Source organism: Pangasianodon hypophthalmus, chromosome 9, assembly GCF_027358585.1.
Source record: "Pangasianodon hypophthalmus isolate fPanHyp1 chromosome 9, fPanHyp1.pri, whole genome shotgun sequence".
In the NCBI taxonomy this organism is placed as follows: Eukaryota; Metazoa; Chordata; class Actinopteri; order Siluriformes; family Pangasiidae; genus Pangasianodon; species Pangasianodon hypophthalmus.
Genome location: NC_069718.1, coordinates 5,138,956 through 5,158,881, shown reverse-complemented (window position 1 = coordinate 5,158,881; position 19,926 = coordinate 5,138,956). Strand labels below are relative to the sequence as shown.

The 19,926-nt window shown below is 37.2% G+C and overlaps 1 protein-coding gene across 2 annotated transcripts in view; it reads left to right on the top strand.

Annotated features, from left to right (window-relative positions):
* The window catches only part of trappc9 (trafficking protein particle complex subunit 9), a 214,056-nt gene that overhangs the window by 6,113 nt on the left and 188,017 nt on the right, over positions 1-19,926 (top strand). The window contains exons 5-8 of one of the 2 annotated variants that reach the window (XM_034307425.2): positions 3,093-3,119; positions 6,320-6,444; positions 8,998-9,123; positions 10,196-10,412. In XM_034307425.2, the coding sequence (XP_034163316.2) occupies positions 3,093-3,119; positions 6,320-6,444; positions 8,998-9,123; positions 10,196-10,412 (495 nt within the window). The remainder of the gene's footprint in view (positions 1-3,092; positions 3,120-6,319; positions 6,445-8,997; positions 9,124-10,195; positions 10,413-19,926) is intronic. The other variant, XM_053236694.1, reaches the window with a different exon arrangement.

The window sequence follows — 19,926 nt, the reverse complement described above, 5'->3', positions numbered from 1 at the left end:
GAAAATGAAAGTGAATGAAATTAGCCAACACAAACCCATAAATTAAGACAGATAAAACTAATCAGAGGACAGAGGAGTGTGTGGTCTGTCTGCACAGAGCCGTAAGCCATAAACAAACGTCTTAGCTGATGGAGGATTGAGCATTCGCTTATTGTTATTAATATTATATATTATTACGTTTTTTTTGGCGTAGAAGTGAGTCAGAATAACTTCTGTTATTCAGTCTTTACCCTGATTGTTCATTTCCTGCTCCCAGTTGTCTGTGCACTTTACCTTTTATGGAGTTTTGTGAGCTGTGGCGGGAACGCGCTTTGCACTTACAGATGATCAACATACGTACACGAGTTTGAAGAAAATCAGCGTTTCCGAAACTTTTACAAATCCGGCAGGAAATTTCAGTTCGGTTCAGCTTGAAACCCATTATTTATTATTATTTTTTTTTCATAAAAATTAAATTATTATTGTCAAGATTAAGTCAGATATTAGTTTTTACATCTGATGTGTTTCTGAAACGTTTCCTAATTAAATCCATGGACTTTTGGAGATTTGTGTAAAAACAGAAAATGTAATAATTAGAGTAATATTTTAATTAATAGGCTTGGGGAAAGAGGCCCAAAAATTTAGTAAAACCCAAAATATATTAACTTTTTAATATATGAACTTATTAAAATAATAAATAATAGTAGATGTATAAAAAATACTAGCTGTATAAGGTGTATACATTTAAAAAAAAAAAATTATTTTAATTGTTTATTTTTTATTCAATTTTAATGCCACTTGAATTCCTGCAGCCTCTCTGTGAGCATTTCTGTTATACACTGGTATATACTGGGTCTGATTTTGTTCCTAAGGAATTTTTCGTACCGTTTAACCAGAAACTCAGAGTGATGTTTTTTTTAAACTGTTGTGTTCCTAATGTATTCATATTAAAATGCCTGTAATGCTTCTCTAACCACAAGAAGCTCGCTGACTGACTGACTGATGCTGCTCAGGGTGCTTCTACTCGTGCTGCATGTCTGGCTTTATCTGTTCTCTTCAGCCTTTTTACTAATGTGTGATGGTTATGACTTTATAATACAGGGTAAAAAAAAAAAAAAAAAAAAGGTTCTGTTCGAGGGGTTTGGTGTTAAACTGGGTTTTATAAAGTAATAAATGTCTATTTTAATGGCAAATGTCGAAAGTGCTGTATTTTCATCCATGAGCTGGATTTCTACTGCTTTCATGTAGACCGTCACTTCTCATTCTACATTCTCATTGGTTCAGGAAACCAGAGATTAATTAGAATAAACCTCATTAATTAGAATAAACCTCATTAATTAGAATAAACCTCATTAATTAGAATAAACCTCATTAATTAGAATAATCACAGGTTCGAATCCAGACGATGAACTGAGCTGAACTGGGTGGGAGGGGCATACTCTCTCTCCCCTGTCAATCAGTGGAAATAGCCAATCACGGCTGTCTATAAACTCTAGTATATGGAAGAGGGTAGATAGCTCTTAAGTGGTTTCTAATTTCATTTAGCCCAAAAGTCTTTCTATCTGACAAGTTGTTACCCAGCTACATCAGTGGTCAGAGCAAAAGGGAATAAAATTCAATCAGCGGGAAAGCTACTTCACCGAAGGGGAAAGGGTGTGTTACGTTAGCGCTTCGTTTTTGTTTCTGGTAGTGGTTACTGTTGCTTCACACCAATATAACTAGCTGACGTGAAATCATGAACTGTGATCTTGTGAGCCAATAGAAAACAAGAGGGCGGGACTGTAGCTTTACTGTAAACGCGCCGGGTAGAACGCGACATCATAGTGTTTATTTATATCGATTATTTCAAAGTGCTTTACATATAAGATAGAAAGTTTGACAAAGAATAAAACTATCCATGTTGTGAACAACACATTTAAAGATAAACTTGAAAACAAAATATACTTTTATATTAAAATTTTGTATATATGCGCTTTCAGTAGATAACTTATTGGGGAACATTGAAGATTTTTATGAAAGAAATCTTTATTAGGTCACTCACTGTTTACTCAGTTAACATTCACTCAGTCACTTAGTTATTCAGTTACTCAGTAACATGATATGCGAAATGCTAGCTGGACGAACATTCTTAAAATATCCTAAAATCACCGTAAATGTAAATCGAACCATTGTTTCATTACAGGAGATAAAATGTAAATGTTTAATTCTCTCTGCTAGCTAGAATGTGATGTTTTCTTATTAGCAATTTAAGGGTTTGGTTTTGTTTCTATCTGCCTGCCATTGTCAGTATGGTGTCTTGGTGGGCGGGGCTTCTCTGCAGTTTTTCCGACCAATAAGAGTGTCGTTTTTGGGAGTAGTAACAATTTCCTTGCTGAAATCTGTAACCATTTCTGAATGTATGAGTAAGTAGAATTAAATCTGAAGCAAATTCCTGCAGGATCATTTTTTTTTTCTTTTTGAGAGGGCAAGAAGGAAGGATGAAAGTACTACACTCTCGATTGTTGGCGTTAAAATAGTGGCACAGTAATGAAGTATGCTAAAAGCTTGCACGTCTCCTAATGATGTTCTAACACCGTTAACGTTTTTTAATGACAGTCTGGCCTAGTAAGTTTCAGCCCTGCTGCAGAGTTACTATTATCTAGTAAATAGCAACAAATTTGAGGTTTTAGCATGTTTCCCTTCCATCCTCTCTGTACATTTTGACGATTTTAAAGGAATAGATTCCTCCAAATGTATTCGATCTGGCAAGACGTTCTATTTATTTATTTATTTATTTTTGCACTGGAGCTATGAGGCTAATGCGCACATGTGCTTTCCACAGTGCTAAATTCTTAGCTATAAGGTTAGCTACATCAGCCTCATACTGTCTAAGTGCAAAAGGGAACATTGTTTATTTCATTACAACATCTGAATATTGATAGGTAGGAATTATAAAATGTTATAAAGCCGTCAGAATGTCGACGTCTGCGCATCAACGTTGCGTTGATTCGGCGTTTCTCAACGCTCAGTCATGTGCAGCAGTGCTATAACCTGCGGCGCAGAACTAACCCAACCGGGCTGTCTGTCTCTTTCTATCTGTGTGTGTCTGTCTCTCTGTGTGTGTGTGTGTTCAGGAGCTCAGGAGGTTCTCATTGACCCAGGTACAGTACAGTTCTGCTCTGTGCTGCATGCTGAAGCTCTAAACCTCCGCCGTATACCGCTGCCTGAGCCTGTCCTAGTCCTCCTCACCTCCTTTCTTTACGAATGAAAGCTGCTCACGTTCTCCCTTTGCTGTTTGTCAGATGTTGACCAGCCTCCTTGTTTTGTGTGTGCATGTGGTATATAATATATATATAGCACCATATATATGAAGCACCATATTTTCCAGACTATTCGCCACACGCTTATAAACAAGAGCGCGTTAAATTGCCACGCAGTTATAGAGGTAAAGCGTCGTCTATACTCCAGCTACCGCTATACTATCCATAATGCTAATAAATGCAGAGGATATACACAAAATTTTCGATAGACGTGTTTTATTTATTTATTTTTCTTAGTGCAGTGTGACTCCTAGTCCAGAAAATACGGTGCGTATCTTGCTGTGTAAAATATTCAGTTCATTTTGATTACACATTCACTCAAGTCTTTCCACACGACCACATTAATGACTAATTATCTCTCTTTTTTTTTTTTTTTTAAATATGCAGTATATTATCGCGCACAGCTTACGCTTACGGATATTCCAGCTGTCGCTCATAAACTGAAGCAGAGCCGAATATTCATCAGGTTCATTTCAATTCAGATTTAATGTTATTCTCAAGAAGCAGATTTCCAGAAATCAGGGTCTAAGCCTCTAGTGAGTGAGCTGAAGGTGAGAGCTGAGGATAAAGTGCGATGTTTATGTGAAATGAATGCCCGGTTTACTCGGGCTGCAGCTCAGAAGGCACCAGGGACACTACAAATTGCTCTGCATGAAGCACAAATTGCGTGAAATTGGTCAACCACAGAGCTTTGGAGTAAAGAGGAAACACAAGTGCAGTAATGAAGATTTAATGAAGTGTTAATAAATGGTGCTCATATGACAACTTCAATGAAAGATGGAACTATTTTGTATAAAAATGTGATTAAACTGTGCTCCAGTTTTTTTTTTTTTTCTCTCTCGCGGTTGCTGATTTTCTATAATATTTGGAAAATTTTTGCAGTGTCAAAAAAATCCTGTTTAATGTACGTAAATCGACGTATGCGAAAGCGTCGTTTTTTTTTTTTTTTTTTTTTTTCTTTTCCTTCGACCATATAAAGGAACTCACTTTAAAGTTTGTTATTGGCTCATTGTTTCTCATTCCTACTACACTGAACCCTTAATCATCAGGATTATAAGTAAAATGTGATAGAAATGTTACCAAACTGCTTACAGAAGGACCTATGAGTTATATCATGTTATACCACAGCGCAGTTAAATGCTCGAATCTGATTGGTCGGAAGGTGTGCATTATTTCTGTATAACAGCCCAGGTAGTGGCTGTGACATGAGCGAGAGGTTTATATCAATGCGTTTCTATAGTAACAGCTCATACACAGGGACTTGTACAGCGGAAGCGCCACATAGTCTAAGACTAATAATAAAAAACGGATTTTAAAAAACGTGTTGTTTAACAAAGTGAAATTTATAATTGTTCATGTGGTGACGATCTTGTTAGGAGACTTTTATGTAACATTTGTGCAAGCTGTGAGAGAGAGAGAGAGAGAGAGAGAGAGGTGAGCGGATGACTGTTTATCGCAGCTATAACGTAAGTGAGAACAGGAGCAAACTTGTCTCTTGGACGTTCCACAACGTTAAATCTATACTATAAACCGTTAAAATGTGCGACATTTTGTACATTAACAAATTAAACATTGTAATCGTCGGCAAATCGCTGTGGTATAAGCGGAACAACACACAGAATAACGCAAAATAGTGCACTTTGTGCGTCGTGCCACATCACACCACCCCCGCTTGGATTATTTTCATGTAACCGCACAGTCTGGAGTGTGTTATTGCTTACTTATCAACTTTTTAATCCTTTCAGCAAACAGGATTTATTGAGTTTCTTTTGTATTGATCGAAGCTTATTTAGTTGTATTGAATGAATCTAATTTCACAGCTGTTTCTTTACTGTCTGTTAAAACACACACACACACACAAACACACACACACACACACACACACACGCTCGTTCGGTCTGATCACACATCTCTAACAGTGCTGTTCGTTTTCTTCAGCACACACACCAGCATCTCTGTGCATGTGTGTGTGTGTGTGTGTGTGTTGCAGCTCTAACACACGCACTGTGTCAGAGAAATGGTGTTGTGTAGTTGTATAATATTAATATCACTGTTATTGATGTGTTATAAGCATGTCAGAGTGTTCATAAAGCATGCGTGGGGTATGACATCACTTCACATTGTTCTTCCTCTTTCTCCTTTATCCCTTTATTTTCTTGTTTCTCAGATTTTTCTCTTTTCTTATTGTCTCCTATCGTTTCAATCTGCTTCTATTCTACCATCCCTGCTTTTATCCTCTTTCTCCTCATCTCCTCTCCTTTTCTCTTCTTCTCTGTTGAATGGTTCATCTTGCCTCGTCTCCTCATTTTCTGTCCCCTTCTTATTTCTCTTGTTTCTCTCTTTCTCTCGTCTCTCCACGTTTCTTCTCTTATTCTCTCTCTGTCTCTTTTCTGATCTTCTCCTTTCATCTCATCTTGTCTCTTTCTTTTTTTTTGTCTCTTCGTATTTTGTCTCATCTCTCCCCACCTCTTCTCTTGTTCTTAGCTTTCCTCTTTTCTTCATATTTTTCTTGTCTGGTCTCTCATTTATTCTCTCATTGTCTCTTTATCTCTTTTATTATCTTCTCATCTCGTCTTGTGTCTCATTATTTCTTCACTTTTTCTCACTGTCTTTTTTTTCCTCTTTTTGTCTCTTCTAGTCTCTTCATCTTTGTCTCTTCTCGTTATGCTTTAGCTCGTCTTGTCTCTCCTGATTTCTTCTTTTATTGTCTTTTTGTGTTTTTTCTTATCTTCTCATTTGTCTCTTTTTCTTTCTTCACATTTCTTCACATCTCAAGTCTCATGAATTCCCTTATTGTCAGTTCTTGACTCTACTTTCTGCTTTGTTTCTTCTTGCCTTGTCCTTTCATCTTTTCTTTTCTAGATCTCCTGTCTGTTTTAATATCTTCATGTCTCTTCTTGTCTTGTTTGTCCATTCTTCTTCTTTAACCGCTGTGTTCTCCTCTTTTTCCTCTTTCTCCTCTTCACGTCTTGTAATTTCATCCTCTCGTTTCTCGTCTCTTCTCCTCGTCCCTCACTCTGCATGTGTGTTTCGTCCTGCAGGTGCTCTGACCTCCAGCAGCAGTATCAGTGCCGACACCAGCAGCGAGATCGGCCGAGCCAAGAACTGTCTGAGTCCAGAGGACATCATCGAGAAGTACAAAGAGGCCATCTCTCATTACGGCAAGGTAAACCAGTGCAGACACAAACGCTAATGAAGACTAACAGAGTAATGAAAGCCAGTTTCTCTTCATTACTGCTCTCGCTAAACACTACACTCTCTCTCCCCCTCTCTCTCTCTCTCTCTCTCTCTCTCTCACTCGCTCTCTGTGAGTTTAATAGCATTTAGTTATTATCATTTACTGTTGTGGGTCGTTATCTGGATTGAAAACTGAATTTACTGTACCGCTGTCTTCTTAGCATCTGATGCAGGTTTATTGTTCAGGCTGAGACCTCGTGCTGATTTTCCTCTTGGGAGCTTTGATCAAAAACTATGCCGCAATCTCATCTGATATTCTTCTACCAAACGTGCCTGTTCTGAAGATTTACCCAACCCTGGACCACATCTGCTTAGAGCTTTCTGCTTTACTTTCTGCCACTCTGTATGATCCAACATGGACAAAAGAACAGAAAAAAAAAACAGTTTTTTGTTTCAAAAAAGCCTCACCTGGATACTGTAGATCTGTACCTAAGAGCTGCTGCTGTAATCATAAACACTGTCCTGTTGTCCAGCTCACATTGTAAACTCACTCTGTACTGTTAGTCTTTACTCTTCTACACCTGTATACTGTTGAATAAATTTAGTCGAATTGGTCAGAGTAGTAGTTCAGAAGCATTAGGGCTGGGTGATAATAATATTCTGTAGAGTTGTGATTGATTACTGTACATAACAGTCTCTTTCCTGAGAGTATCACAGTATCATCAGTACATTCTCTTAACACTTTCCACCTCCAAGAAGTGGACTGGACATTAACATTGTTGTTATCCAATCCAAATCCCATTTAATCCTTTAATACAGATTTATTTGAAAAGATCATAATCCAATTCTTCAAATATTAGTCTCATTATTAGAATGTGTGTGTACAACTACATTCCAGTTATTAATTAGTGTTTATTCCTGAACTTTCCACCAACAGAACACAGATTCAAGTTGGCATTATTTATAGGCTGGCTCTTTGTGAGTTAATGAGGCTTGGATTAATAACTATAAAAGCTCACTAATAAATGTAGTAAAATTTGATAATAGTGGGTTGTGATTTTCACCAGGGTAAATAAATAGACAAAAAAAAAAAATCACAGATCTAGTGGCTATGCTTCATAAACCCTAGACCCCACTTCGAGAATCACTGCTTCAAATATCAATCAGAAAGTCCAAATTAGTTTGCCGGATATACAGGGTGCACAGGAATTCGAAAAATATATATATATATATATATATACAAAACAATTTATTAAAAAAAAAAAAAGGGTTCAGCACACCATTGGAGAATTCTACAGGTTTAACCCTCAGGCTTCCATATATTAATAGGCTTACTGTAAATTTTTGAATGATGACGACGTAGAAAAGGACTATTTCACTTTATTTTATTTAGGAATTACTGACAAATCGTCTTACTCTCCGATTAAATTATTTACACATCAGTTTAAAAATCAGTTATTTTTTTTTACACACTACTTCCCTGTCCTGTTGCCTTGATGAATTTTGATGAATCGTTGCCCTTCAAATTCTTAAAATGGTCACATGCTTACACCTTTAGTGGTTTCTGCCCTCTCAGCGTTTCTGATATTGTCCAGCAGGGGGCAGTGTGCTCACACACGTGAGCACTGTGACGCCGAGTTGGACGCTCTGTGTGTGTGTGTGTGTGTGTGTGTGTGTGTGTGTGTGTGTGTGTGTGTGTGTGTGTGTGTGTGTTTGAGGTTCTGCCTGAGAAACTGGTGAGCTTGTGGAGATGTTAGGACCAGAATGTTCCATCCACTTCCAGAGCTCTGACAGAGAGAATTTAAATACACACATATTTTTTTTTTTTAGTAATGTTCTCTTTACTCTAAATGCGGTCTACTAACCAACACGCGTTTGGCGTATATGCGAAGTGTGTATTTTTACACTGGGGCTTCGAGAGTAATGTAGCTAACAAGTAATGGAGCGCGTACTGTGCGTCTGAATCATCACACGTCTAGACTTGTGCTTTCTGACGCTCTGCAGAAAATACTTCCAGGTCTCTCTTCTCTCAATCATTAACGTCTTTCTGTCCGAGACGTGAAAGCGACAAGACTTAAACCAGCAGACCGAAAAATAAATCACACTTTGCAGTATGATCATTCTTCATACACAGTTAATTAGTAATGAGCTCCTTCTTTCAGGTGTATATTAAATAAATGTACCCTTAATAATGAGTCCAGTCTTCATGATGCGGCTGCACTAACTCTGTGTGTGTGTGTGTGTGTGTGTGTGTGTGTGTGTGTGTGTGCGTGTGTGTAAATGGTTCATTCTGCATTGATTGCGATGTTCTGCACATTGGCACCGCTCCTGGCTCCTGCTGATATTAATGCATTATAATGATCTCATCTGTAGGATTAAGGTTGGAAAGTCAAGACTTAGATCAATAAAACGTCTCCTGAAGCGTGCAGTTTTTAATATTTTGAAATTGTGTTACAGAATACACACAGAAGAGACCATCCTGATTCTCTCTCTCTCTCTCTCTCTCCCTCACACACTTTCTTTCTTTTTTTTTTTTTTTTAGTATAAGAATGCTGGGGTGATTGAGTTGGAGGCGTGTGTGAAAGCAGTGCGAGTTCTGGCCATTCAAAAGAGAGCCATGGAGGCATCAGAGTTCCTGCAGAATGCAGTCTACATCAACCTGGGCCAGGTAACACACACACACACACACACACACACACACACACACACTACCTGGTATCTCACACACTACACCTCAATAGTGTCACTTTAAAGAACTTTCTGTCAGCTTATATTTGTAATAATATTTCAGAAATTCTCTTAATTAGAATATTTTCCCTGCTTCGAGGTGGGAGGAGCTATATTCTGACATCAGCTATTGGCTGTTCTGCGCGTAGCACTCATGTACACCATTTTCAGCACAGTATTTTATACATGGTCATGGAGCGAAGTTGAATTTTGTGTTCTTTTATAAGCCACAAAAAAACTTTCCCAAAAACATTAGTTTTCGTCTATGATAACTGGTGGTGCTGTCAAAAGCAGATCTCTAGTTAATTTATCCGTAGCTGCTGTGATGCATCAGTGTGATTTGCCTAAAAATATGTACAAAATGCACAAAACAAAAGCGTGATTTGTTGTTACAAAGCACCGACACTGGAGACTCCTTCCATTGCTCCTTACAGAAAACTTCACCATAACATAATGATGTATCTTTGTTAAACAACAGTAATATTTTTTTTAGATCTATGCGTTGAACGCCATACAGTTCCTGTGATTGAGCTGTTACTATAGAAACGATAACACATTACATTAGAACGAGCGCATTAATATAAACCTGTGACTTGTAGCTGCACTACTGTCAGAGCTGCTGTTATAGGAAATTAATCAACACCTTCTGAGCAACTCAGCAGCTCTGTGGTATAAGGGTGTACTATATATCTTAACTCTGCCTTTGTATTGGAAATAAATTTTAATATTTGAAACCAGAACTTTAAAGTTAATAATAAAAATGTCACTGAACAAGCAAAGGTCAGAACAGTGTACATAGAATCCTAAAAGATGGCAGCAAACACAAGTGTTAATGCAGTCTTTAAAATATAATTTTACACAGAATTTCAACAGTTGCTCATAATAAGAGCTAGCAGCAACCTGTTATTGTTGAATAAAGTATCAAATGTCATCAGTATTAACAAATATTTCTTCACATGCATGTAACGTGAAAGCAGCATGTCCATTGCGTTGTGTTTGTGTTCTCTCGCTAGCTTTCTGAAGAGGAGAAGATCCAGCGCTACAGTGTCCTGTCCGAGCTGTATGAACTGATCGGGTTCCACCGAAAGTCTGCGTTCTTTAAGCGTGTAGCGGCCATGCAGTGTGTGGCTCCTACCATCCCCGAGCCAGGCTGGAAGGCTTGTTACAGACTACTGCTGGAGACGCTGCCCGGCTACAGCCTCTCTCTCGACCCTAAAGACTTCAGCAAAGGTACTACAACCTCACACACTCCTACACAAATCAACTTGACTTACTGAAACTTTCCTATTATCTCAAATAATCTACCTGATCAGACATGGCATCCTGGGTGCATTTTCAGGTTTTAATAGGTATAATAGATGCTGAATGAGGTGTAATAGATGCTGAATGAGGTACAGGAGATGTTGAATGAGGTGTAATAGATGTCGTGTGAGGTATAATAGATGTTGGATGAGGTATAATAGATGCGGGATGAGGTATTGTAAAGGCTGAATGAGGTATAATAGATGTTGAATGAGGTATAATAGATGTTGAATAAGGTATAATAGATGCTGAATGAGGTATAATAGATGTCGTGTGAGGTATAATAGATGTCGTGTGAGGTATAATAGATGTTGAATAAGATATTGTAAATGCTGGATGAGGTATAATAGATGCTGGATGAGGTATAATAGATGCTGGATGAGGTATAATAGATGTTGAATAAGGTACTGTAGATGCTGGATGAGGTATAATAGATGCTGGATGAGGTATAGTAGATGCTGGATGAGGTATAATAGATGTTGAATAAGGTACTGTAGATGCTGGATGAGGTATAATAGATGTTGAATAAGGTATTGTAGATGCTGGATGAGGTATAATAGATGTTGAATAAGGTACTGTAGATGCTGGATGAGGTATAATAGATGCTGGATGAGGTATAATAGATGTTGAATAAGGTACTGTAGATGCTGGATGAGGTATAATAGATGTTGAATAAGGTACTGTAGATGCTGGATGAGGTATAATAGATGTTGAATAAGGTACTGTAGATGCTGGATGAGGTATAATAGATGTTGAATAAGGTACTGTAGATGCTGGATGAGGTATAATAGATGCTGGATGAGGTATTGTAGATGCTGGATGAGGTATAATAGATGTTGAATAAGGTACTGTAGATGCTGGATGAGGTATAATAGATGTTGAATAAGGTATTGTAGATGCTGGATGAGGTATAATAGATGTTGAATAAGGTATTGTAGATGCTGGATGAGGTATAATAGATGTTGAATAAGGTATTGTAGATGCTGGATGAGGTATAATAGATGTTGAATAAGGTACTGTAGATGCTGGATGAGGTATAATAGATGTTGAATAAGTATTGTAGATGCTGGATGAGGTATAATAGATGTTGAATAAGGTATTGTAGATGCTGGATGAGGTATAATAGATGTTGAATAAGGTATTGTAGATGCTGGATGAGGTATAATAGATGTTGAATAAGGTACTGTAGATGCTGGATGAGGTATAATAGATGCGGGATGAGGTATTGTAAAGGCTGAATGAGGTATAATAGATGTTGAATAAGGTATTGTAGATGCTGGATGAGGTATTGTAGATGCTGGATGAGGTATAATAGATGTTGAATAAGGTATTGTAGATGCTGGATGAGGTATAATAGATGTTGAATAAGGTACTGTAGATGCTGGATGAGGTATAATAGATGTTGAATAAGGTACTGTAGATGCTGGATGAGGTATAATAGATGTTGAATAAGGTACTGTAGATGCTGGATGAGGTATAATAGATGTTGAATAAGGTACTGTAGATGCTGGATGAGGTATAATAGATGTTGAATAAGTATTGTAGATGCTGGATGAGGTATAATAGATGTTGAATAAGGTATTGTAGATGCTGGATGAGGTATAATAGATGTTGAATAAGTATTGTAGATGCTGGATGAGGTATAATAGATGTTGAATAAGGTACTGTAGATGCTGGATGAGGTATAATAGATGTTGAATAAGTATTGTAGATGCTGGATGAGGTATAATAGATGTTGAATAAGGTATTGTAGATGCTGGATGAGGTATAAATGATGTTGAATAAGTATTGTAGATGCTGGATGAGGTATAATAGATGTTGAATAAGGTACTGTAGATGCTGGATGAGGTATAATAGATGTTGAATAAGGTACTGTAGATGCTGGATGAGGTATAATAGATGTTGAATAAGGTATTGTAGATGCTGGATGAGGTATAATAGATGTTGAATAAGTATTGTAGATGCTGGATGAGGTATAATAGATGTTGAATAAGGTACTGTAGATGCTGGATGAGGTATAATAGATGCTGGATGAGGTATAATAGATGTTGAATAAGGTACTGTAGATGCTGGATGAGGTATAATAGATGTTGAATAAGGTACTGTAGATGCTGGATGAGGTATAATAGATGTTGAATAAGGTACTGTAGATGCTGGATGAGGTATAATAGATGCTGGATGAGGTATTGTAGATGCTGGATGAGGTATAATAGATGTTGAATAAGGTACTGTAGATGCTGGATGAGGTATAATAGATGTTGAATAAGGTATTGTAGATGCTGGATGAGGTATAATAGATGTTGAATAAGGTATTGTAGATGCTGGATGAGGTATAATAGATGTTGAATAAGGTATTGTAGATGCTGGATGAGGTATAATAGATGTTGAATAAGGTACTGTAGATGCTGGATGAGGTATAATAGATGTTGAATAAGTATTGTAGATGCTGGATGAGGTATAATAGATGTTGAATAAGGTATTGTAGATGCTGGATGAGGTATAATAGATGTTGAATAAGGTATTGTAGATGCTGGATGAGGTATAATAGATGTTGAATAAGGTACTGTAGATGCTGGATGAGGTATAATAGATGCGGGATGAGGTATTGTAAAGGCTGAATGAGGTATAATAGATGTTGAATAAGGTATTGTAGATGCTGGATGAGGTATTGTAGATGCTGGATGAGGTATAATAGATGTTGAATAAGGTATTGTAGATGCTGGATGAGGTATAATAGATGTTGAATAAGGTATTGTAGATGCTGGATGAGGTATAATAGATGTTGAATAAGTATTGTAGATGCTGGATGAGGTATAATAGATGTTGAATAAGGTACTGTAGATGCTGGATGAGGTATAATAGATGTTGAATAAGTATTGTAGATGCTGGATGAGGTATAATAGATGTTGAATAAGGTATTGTAGATGCTGGATGAGGTATAATAGATGTTGAATAAGGTATTGTAGATGCTGGATGAGGTATAATAGATGTTGAATAAGGTATTGTAGATGCTGGATGAGGTATAATAGATGTTGAATAAGTATTGTAGATGCTGGATGAGGTATAATAGATGTTGAATAAGGTACTGTAGATGCTGGATGAGGTATAATAGATGTTGAATAAGGTACTGTAGATGCTGGATGAGGTATAATAGATGTTGAATAAGGTATTGTAGATGCTGGATGAGGTATAATAGATGTTGAATAAGTATTGTAGATGCTGGATGAGGTATAATAGATGTTGAATAAGGTACTGTAGATGCTGGATGAGGTATAATAGATGCTGGATGAGGTATAATAGATGTTGAATAAGGTATTGTAGATGCTGGATGAGGTATAATAGATGTTGAATAAGGTATTGTAGATGCTGGATGAGGTATAATAGATGTTGAATAAGGTACTGTAGATGCTGGATGAGGTATAATAGATGTTGAATAAGGTACTGTAGATGCTGGATGAGGTATAATAGATGTTGAATAAGGTACTGTAGATGCTGGATGAGGTATAATAGATGTTGAATAAGGTACTGTAGATGCTGGATGAGGTATAATAGATGTTGAATAAGGTATTGTAGATGCTGGATGAGGTATAATAGATGTTGAATAAGGTATTGTAGATGCTGGATGAGGTATAATAGATGTTGAATAAGGTATTGTAGATGCTGGATGAGGTATAATAGATGTTGAATAAGGTATTGTAGATGCTGGATGAGGTATAATAGATGTTGAATAAGGTATTGTAGATGCTGGATGAGGTATAATAGATGTTGAATAAGTATTGTAGATGCTGGATGAGGTATAATAGATGTTGAATAAGGTATTGTAGATGCTGGATGAGGTATAATAGATGCTGGATGAGGTATAATAGATGTTGAATAAGGTATTGTAGATGCTGGATGAGGTATAATAGATGTTGAATAAGGTATTGTAGATGCTGGATGAGGTATAATAGATGTTGAATAAGGTACTGTAGATGCTGGATGAGGTATAATAGATGTTGAATAAGGTACTGTAGATGCTGGATGAGGTATAATAGATGTTGAATAAGGTACTGTAGATGCTGGATGAGGTATAATAGATGTTGAATAAGGTACTGTAGATGCTGGATGAGGTATAATAGATGTTGAATAAGGTACTGTAGATGCTGGATGAGGTATAATAGATGTTGAATAAGGTATTGTAGATGCTGGATGAGGTATAATAGATGTTGAATAAGGTATTGTAGATGCTGGATGAGGTATAATAGATGTTGAATAAGGTATTGTAGATGTCCTGTGAGGTATGATGAAATTTGAATGAGGTGTAATAAAGGGTAAATGAGTGTAATGGACATTAAGAGGAGTATGAGTGTTGAGTGGTATATGCAGTATAATAGATGTTAAGTGAGTAGAATGGGTATTTAACATTATATGGTAGATGTTAATTGAAGTATAATGGATGTTGAAGTAGGTACAGTTGATACTGAATGAGGGATAATAGACAGACATCGGTTGAGTTATAATAGTAAATGTTTAATGGAAAGTAGTTATTAATTCATTGAGAAAGTGATTTCATGGGAAGCAAGAACAGGGCCAGTACTCACCAGGCATCGCATACTAAGAGCGGACTCCTCCTGTGCCAGTAATTACAGTCACAAGGCTATGAAAGTCAAAAAGTGATTGTACAACAGCACTTATCCTGAAAATTGTTTATTACTCTTCAGCACCATACCCCCTAGGAAGACATCATTGTCCTTTACTTTAATTTATTTTTTTTTAAAAATCATCCCCAGTCCAAAGCCAGAGATTTACGAACGCTAAAATGGGCACTTTAATTTTGTTTGTAATATTAGTCATACGCTACCAGTCTGTTGTTTATGAAGGGGTTGGCATACCAATAAATGCAGGTTATGTTTGTTTAAAGTTGTAAGCAAAGCTGCCGTTCAGGTAGCGTCTTTGTCTAGAGATGACTCACGTGTCTGTGCGTTGTCCTTGATTTTATTTGGAAGCTGCTCGCATGTGACGTCCTTTTGCTGGAGGACGCCGTGTTTTTAGGACAACGCTTTCCATGAAAGGATCGTCTGACGCGAGAGCTGATGCAAGGATGTTTGACTTGTTTCAGACCCACACCTCTAATCTGAAAGCCTCTCATCTTCCCCATTTTTCATATACACATACACATACACATTTATTTTTACATTTACACTCGTTTATTTGGCAGGCTGATTTCACAAGAGCGTTCATAAAAAACACACCTCTTGCCATTGGACAGCATCCATCGAAACATGGCAGTGTGTGATAAGTACACTCTGTGGTTTGGTTTAAGAAGTTCACCAGAGGTGAGGATTTTACCCGACGTTCTTTTACATAACCGTGAATCAGCCAATAGGAGAAGACCTGGGGTTCGGTGCACTAGGTAGTATGGACCACTGGTTTGGAGAGATAAAGCTTCTTTATTTCTGGATATTTCAGTTTCTTTCCAGCATGCTCTTTTTTTTTCAGTTTTCAAACTGAGTAAACAGGGAAACCTCTGTGAAGAAGAACAGCAACCTCCAGCAATCATTTATGAGCATCATTCATGTTTCAGTGAGTTTCCTGGTTATGGGGGAAAGAAAACATTAATCTCCGCCCACGACATACCAGAAAGGAATATCAATGTGTTTTCTGTCGGATACCACAACATCCTTGTGAAAGCAGCTTTGCTTAAAGGAGATAAAAGTGAGGCATGTAAAATCAAACAGTCTGATTTTTTTTTTTTTTTTTTTTTTGAGGTGCTAAATTACAGCATCTGACCAGAAATAAGGGTAATGGCTGAAGAGCAGAAGGAGCAGAACACAGAAACACACAAAGTGGACAAGTCTGCCCTTTTGAAGGAAAACTCCATCCTGAAACGTGTTTATGTTAAAATATTTATGACGTGTGTAGTGAGTCTGGCGCTAATTTGTTGGCTGGTGCTGTATTTTCATTATTCCTGTGAGAAGTTAGCAGTTGTGCCATGCTAATGTTGCAGGAGGACATTATTGCTGGTGCAGTTACAATTTGTTTTAATAAAAAAAATCTCAACGATCAGGATAACGGTCTGATTTTATGTTTGTTAGCTCCTGAAAACAAAAGAACGAGAGGTATAATGGATATAATTTCTCACTCACTATTTCCAGCGACGTTCAGCGTCACATTAATGAGGAATCCAGTTTGGAGACGTTCGAGCAAAAGCTGGACTCAAAGTCCCAGAATGCAGTGAGGCTTGGCTAGTTAGAGATCTACGAGATGATGAGTGTGATGGCGTTGATGATGGTATTAGCATGAAAGTTAAAGCTTTGGAAGCTGATCTGTTTCAGTAGAATGTACAGACGAGGAGGTGAGAGAGAGCTGGGCAGACTAAAACACTAAAGCGCCGCTGCATCGCTCTCTTTAAGTAGAGATAAAGCGAGTGGGAAATCCCATTGCATCCTTATCAGAAGATAGAATGGCATTGTGGGTAATGTAAGAAACTATTAACCAAAATGAAAATAGGCATAAGATGTTTAAACTAAAAAAAAGATGTCGATTATAAAGATTAATACGCAAGATATTGTGATGTAATATCTGATTAACTAAAAAGCAGATGCCTCCTTGTTTTGGATCATTAGCAGTGTTTTAATAGTGAAAGCAGGGATTTGCAGTAATCAGATCGAGAGTTGATGGCTGCCTGGAACAGAAACTGTATCGTGATGTGTGAAAGAAAGCTGCTGATCGATTTTTACGCATTTCATAAACAGGTGAATGAGCGATGCAGACGGAACGGTTAGCCTCAGAAATCGGGGTCATGGGTATTATGCTTGCGATCCACAGTGTGTGTTTGTGCTTCCCAGTGGGACTCTGCATTTTGTTAGTCAAGTTTATGCATTCTGTCTGAAGACTATGCGTCTCCCTGAGGCACTTAAAATCTCAACCAAAGTTGCTTAGGGGAATATTGATCTCTTCTTTGCCCTTCTGTACTTCACAGTAAGCCGCACACTTAGATCAGTTTTGAGTGGGAAGCTCACTGTTAATTCCTCAGTGGCTCTGTATTGCTTTGCTGCTGTTTTTTTTTTCTTTTCAACTGATATTGTTATACCAGTATGGTCTTTCGTTCTTATATATGTTGATGCTTTTTACAGTGGATCTAAAAGTCTACACACCCCTGTTAAAATTGCAGGTTTTTGAAATGTAAAAAAATTAACCCATGTTCAGATACACCTTCAATGTGCTATAGCAGGCAAGAAGATTAACGTGAAAAACAAATAGAAACGTTTTAGGGAAAAGAAAATGAAAATAAGTTGGTTGCATAAGTATGCACACCCCTTAACTAATACTTTGTTAAAGCCACTTTTGTTTGTCCAAATCTGTCAAATTGTGAGGGATCTGAGCTCTGACTGGTCCATTCCAAAACACCCATCTTCTTCTTCTTCTTCTTCTTCTTCTTCTTCTTCTGAAGTGAACATTTTTTTCAATTTCAGCTAACAGAGGCCTGCAGGTTTTTGTGCCGAAATAGTTTAGTATTTGGAGCTTTCCATGAAACCCTCTATTCTGACTACATCCCCAGTCCCAGCTGATGATGCTGCCACCACCATGCTTTACCGTGGATATGAAAAGCTGTATTATATTTGAGCCAAACGTATCTTTTAGATTTGTGCCGAAAAAGTTCTACCTTGGGCTCGTTAGACCATAACAAATTTTGCCACATGGTTTGGGGTGATTTAGGTTTGATTTTGATTTGATTTGATTGACTTTATTAATCCCAAAGGGAAATTCACATGTCACAGCAAAGCTCACCACACAATAAATAGATTAAACAAAATAAGTAAAAAAAAAATAAATAAATAAAAATACTGCACAGTGCTGTATTTCATACAGCCCCCCTTGTTTCAAGCATCAAAGTACGCACTACACCATGTTATACAAAATACAATTTAAAATTCATCTAATATGACATTGATTATATAAACTAATGGCTGTCGGTAAAAAAAAGGTGGGCTTGGATGTGTTTTTTTTTTTTTTTTTTTTTCTTTTTCTTTTCTTTCTTTTTTTTTTTTGACTCATGAGAAAGGGCTTCCATCTAGCCACCCTACCCAAAAAGCCCGAACATGTGAAGAATGTGAGAGGTCACATGCAGGGAGTGACCAGTACGTGCCAGATGTTCCTGCAGCTCCTCTAATGATGCTGTAGCTCTCTCGGCAGCCTCCCTGATGACAAGCTTTCTTCTTGCCCTTTCATCAGTTTTGGAGGGACGTCCTGTTCTTGGTGATGTCATTGTGGTGCTCCATTTTCTCCACTTGTTGATGATGGCCTTCACGGTGTTCCATGGTACATCGAATGTTTCGGAAATTCTTTCATACCCCTCTCCTGATCGATTCCTTTCGACAGTGAGATCCATTACATGCTTTTTAAGCTCTTTGTGGACCATGGCTTTAGCAGTCAGATGAAACCAAGGAGATGTCAAGAAACTCCTACAGAAACAGATCTTTATTTGGGGTTAATCAGAATAATTTCATTGATCACAGCTGTATGATGATTACTTTTGAATGTGATTGGTTAATTCTGAGCACAGTCCCATGCCTCGTTATAAAAGGCTGTGCTAATAGTGTTCTTTTTTTTTTATTTATTAGATTTTCACTTGAATTTTGTTGGTTGCTCTAATCACATTAAAGATGGAACAAGTTCTGACATGAATTAGATTTTTACCAGGCAGTCAGGTTTCACCTGCAGAAACAGAATCAAACGTGATAAAGTCTCCAGAGGAACTGCAGCAGATTCTCCAAGATGCTTAGATAAACTTGCCAGCCATTTTTCTTATAAAACTGCACAAAGTGTTCCTACTGATGCATTTTTAAAAAGCAAAGGGTCGTCACATCAAATATTTAGTAACTTTATTTAGTTAATTGCTGCTCTTTATAATAGACATTTTAATGTAGAAGATTATTTTCATTATTTTTAAGGCAGTTTTGCTCTACTGCGTGTCTTTGCATGTGCCTAAGACTTGTACGCAGTACTCTATATTTGTGTTTTTTTTTTAATTTTTGAAATAAAAAATGAATGTACAAGGACCCAATAACATAATTGCATCTTATATTTGTATATAGGCTTATATGTATATATTGTTTTATTTATTTATTTTTCTTAGTAGGCAGAATTTAGGAGAGGTGCATCTTATAGTCCAGATAATATAGCTGATTTTATGTTCATAGCATTTATTTTTTTAGAAAGAAATACTTGTGGTTTATGTTTAATCTGACCTTTTATGACACTCTACAGAAAGCTCTGGTTAGATCAGTAATTTTTCCCATTAAAAGGCTTTCAGGATGACCATGTTTGTATTAGTAGTGAGTTTTGTGGAATCAAGTGTAGCCCAGGGTTCTTCTCCTTGTCCGTCTCTCTCGATCTGTCTCTCTCTTTCGTTTTAGTCACTTGAGAACCACAAGGACAAATAGAGGAGTAAATGGGTTTT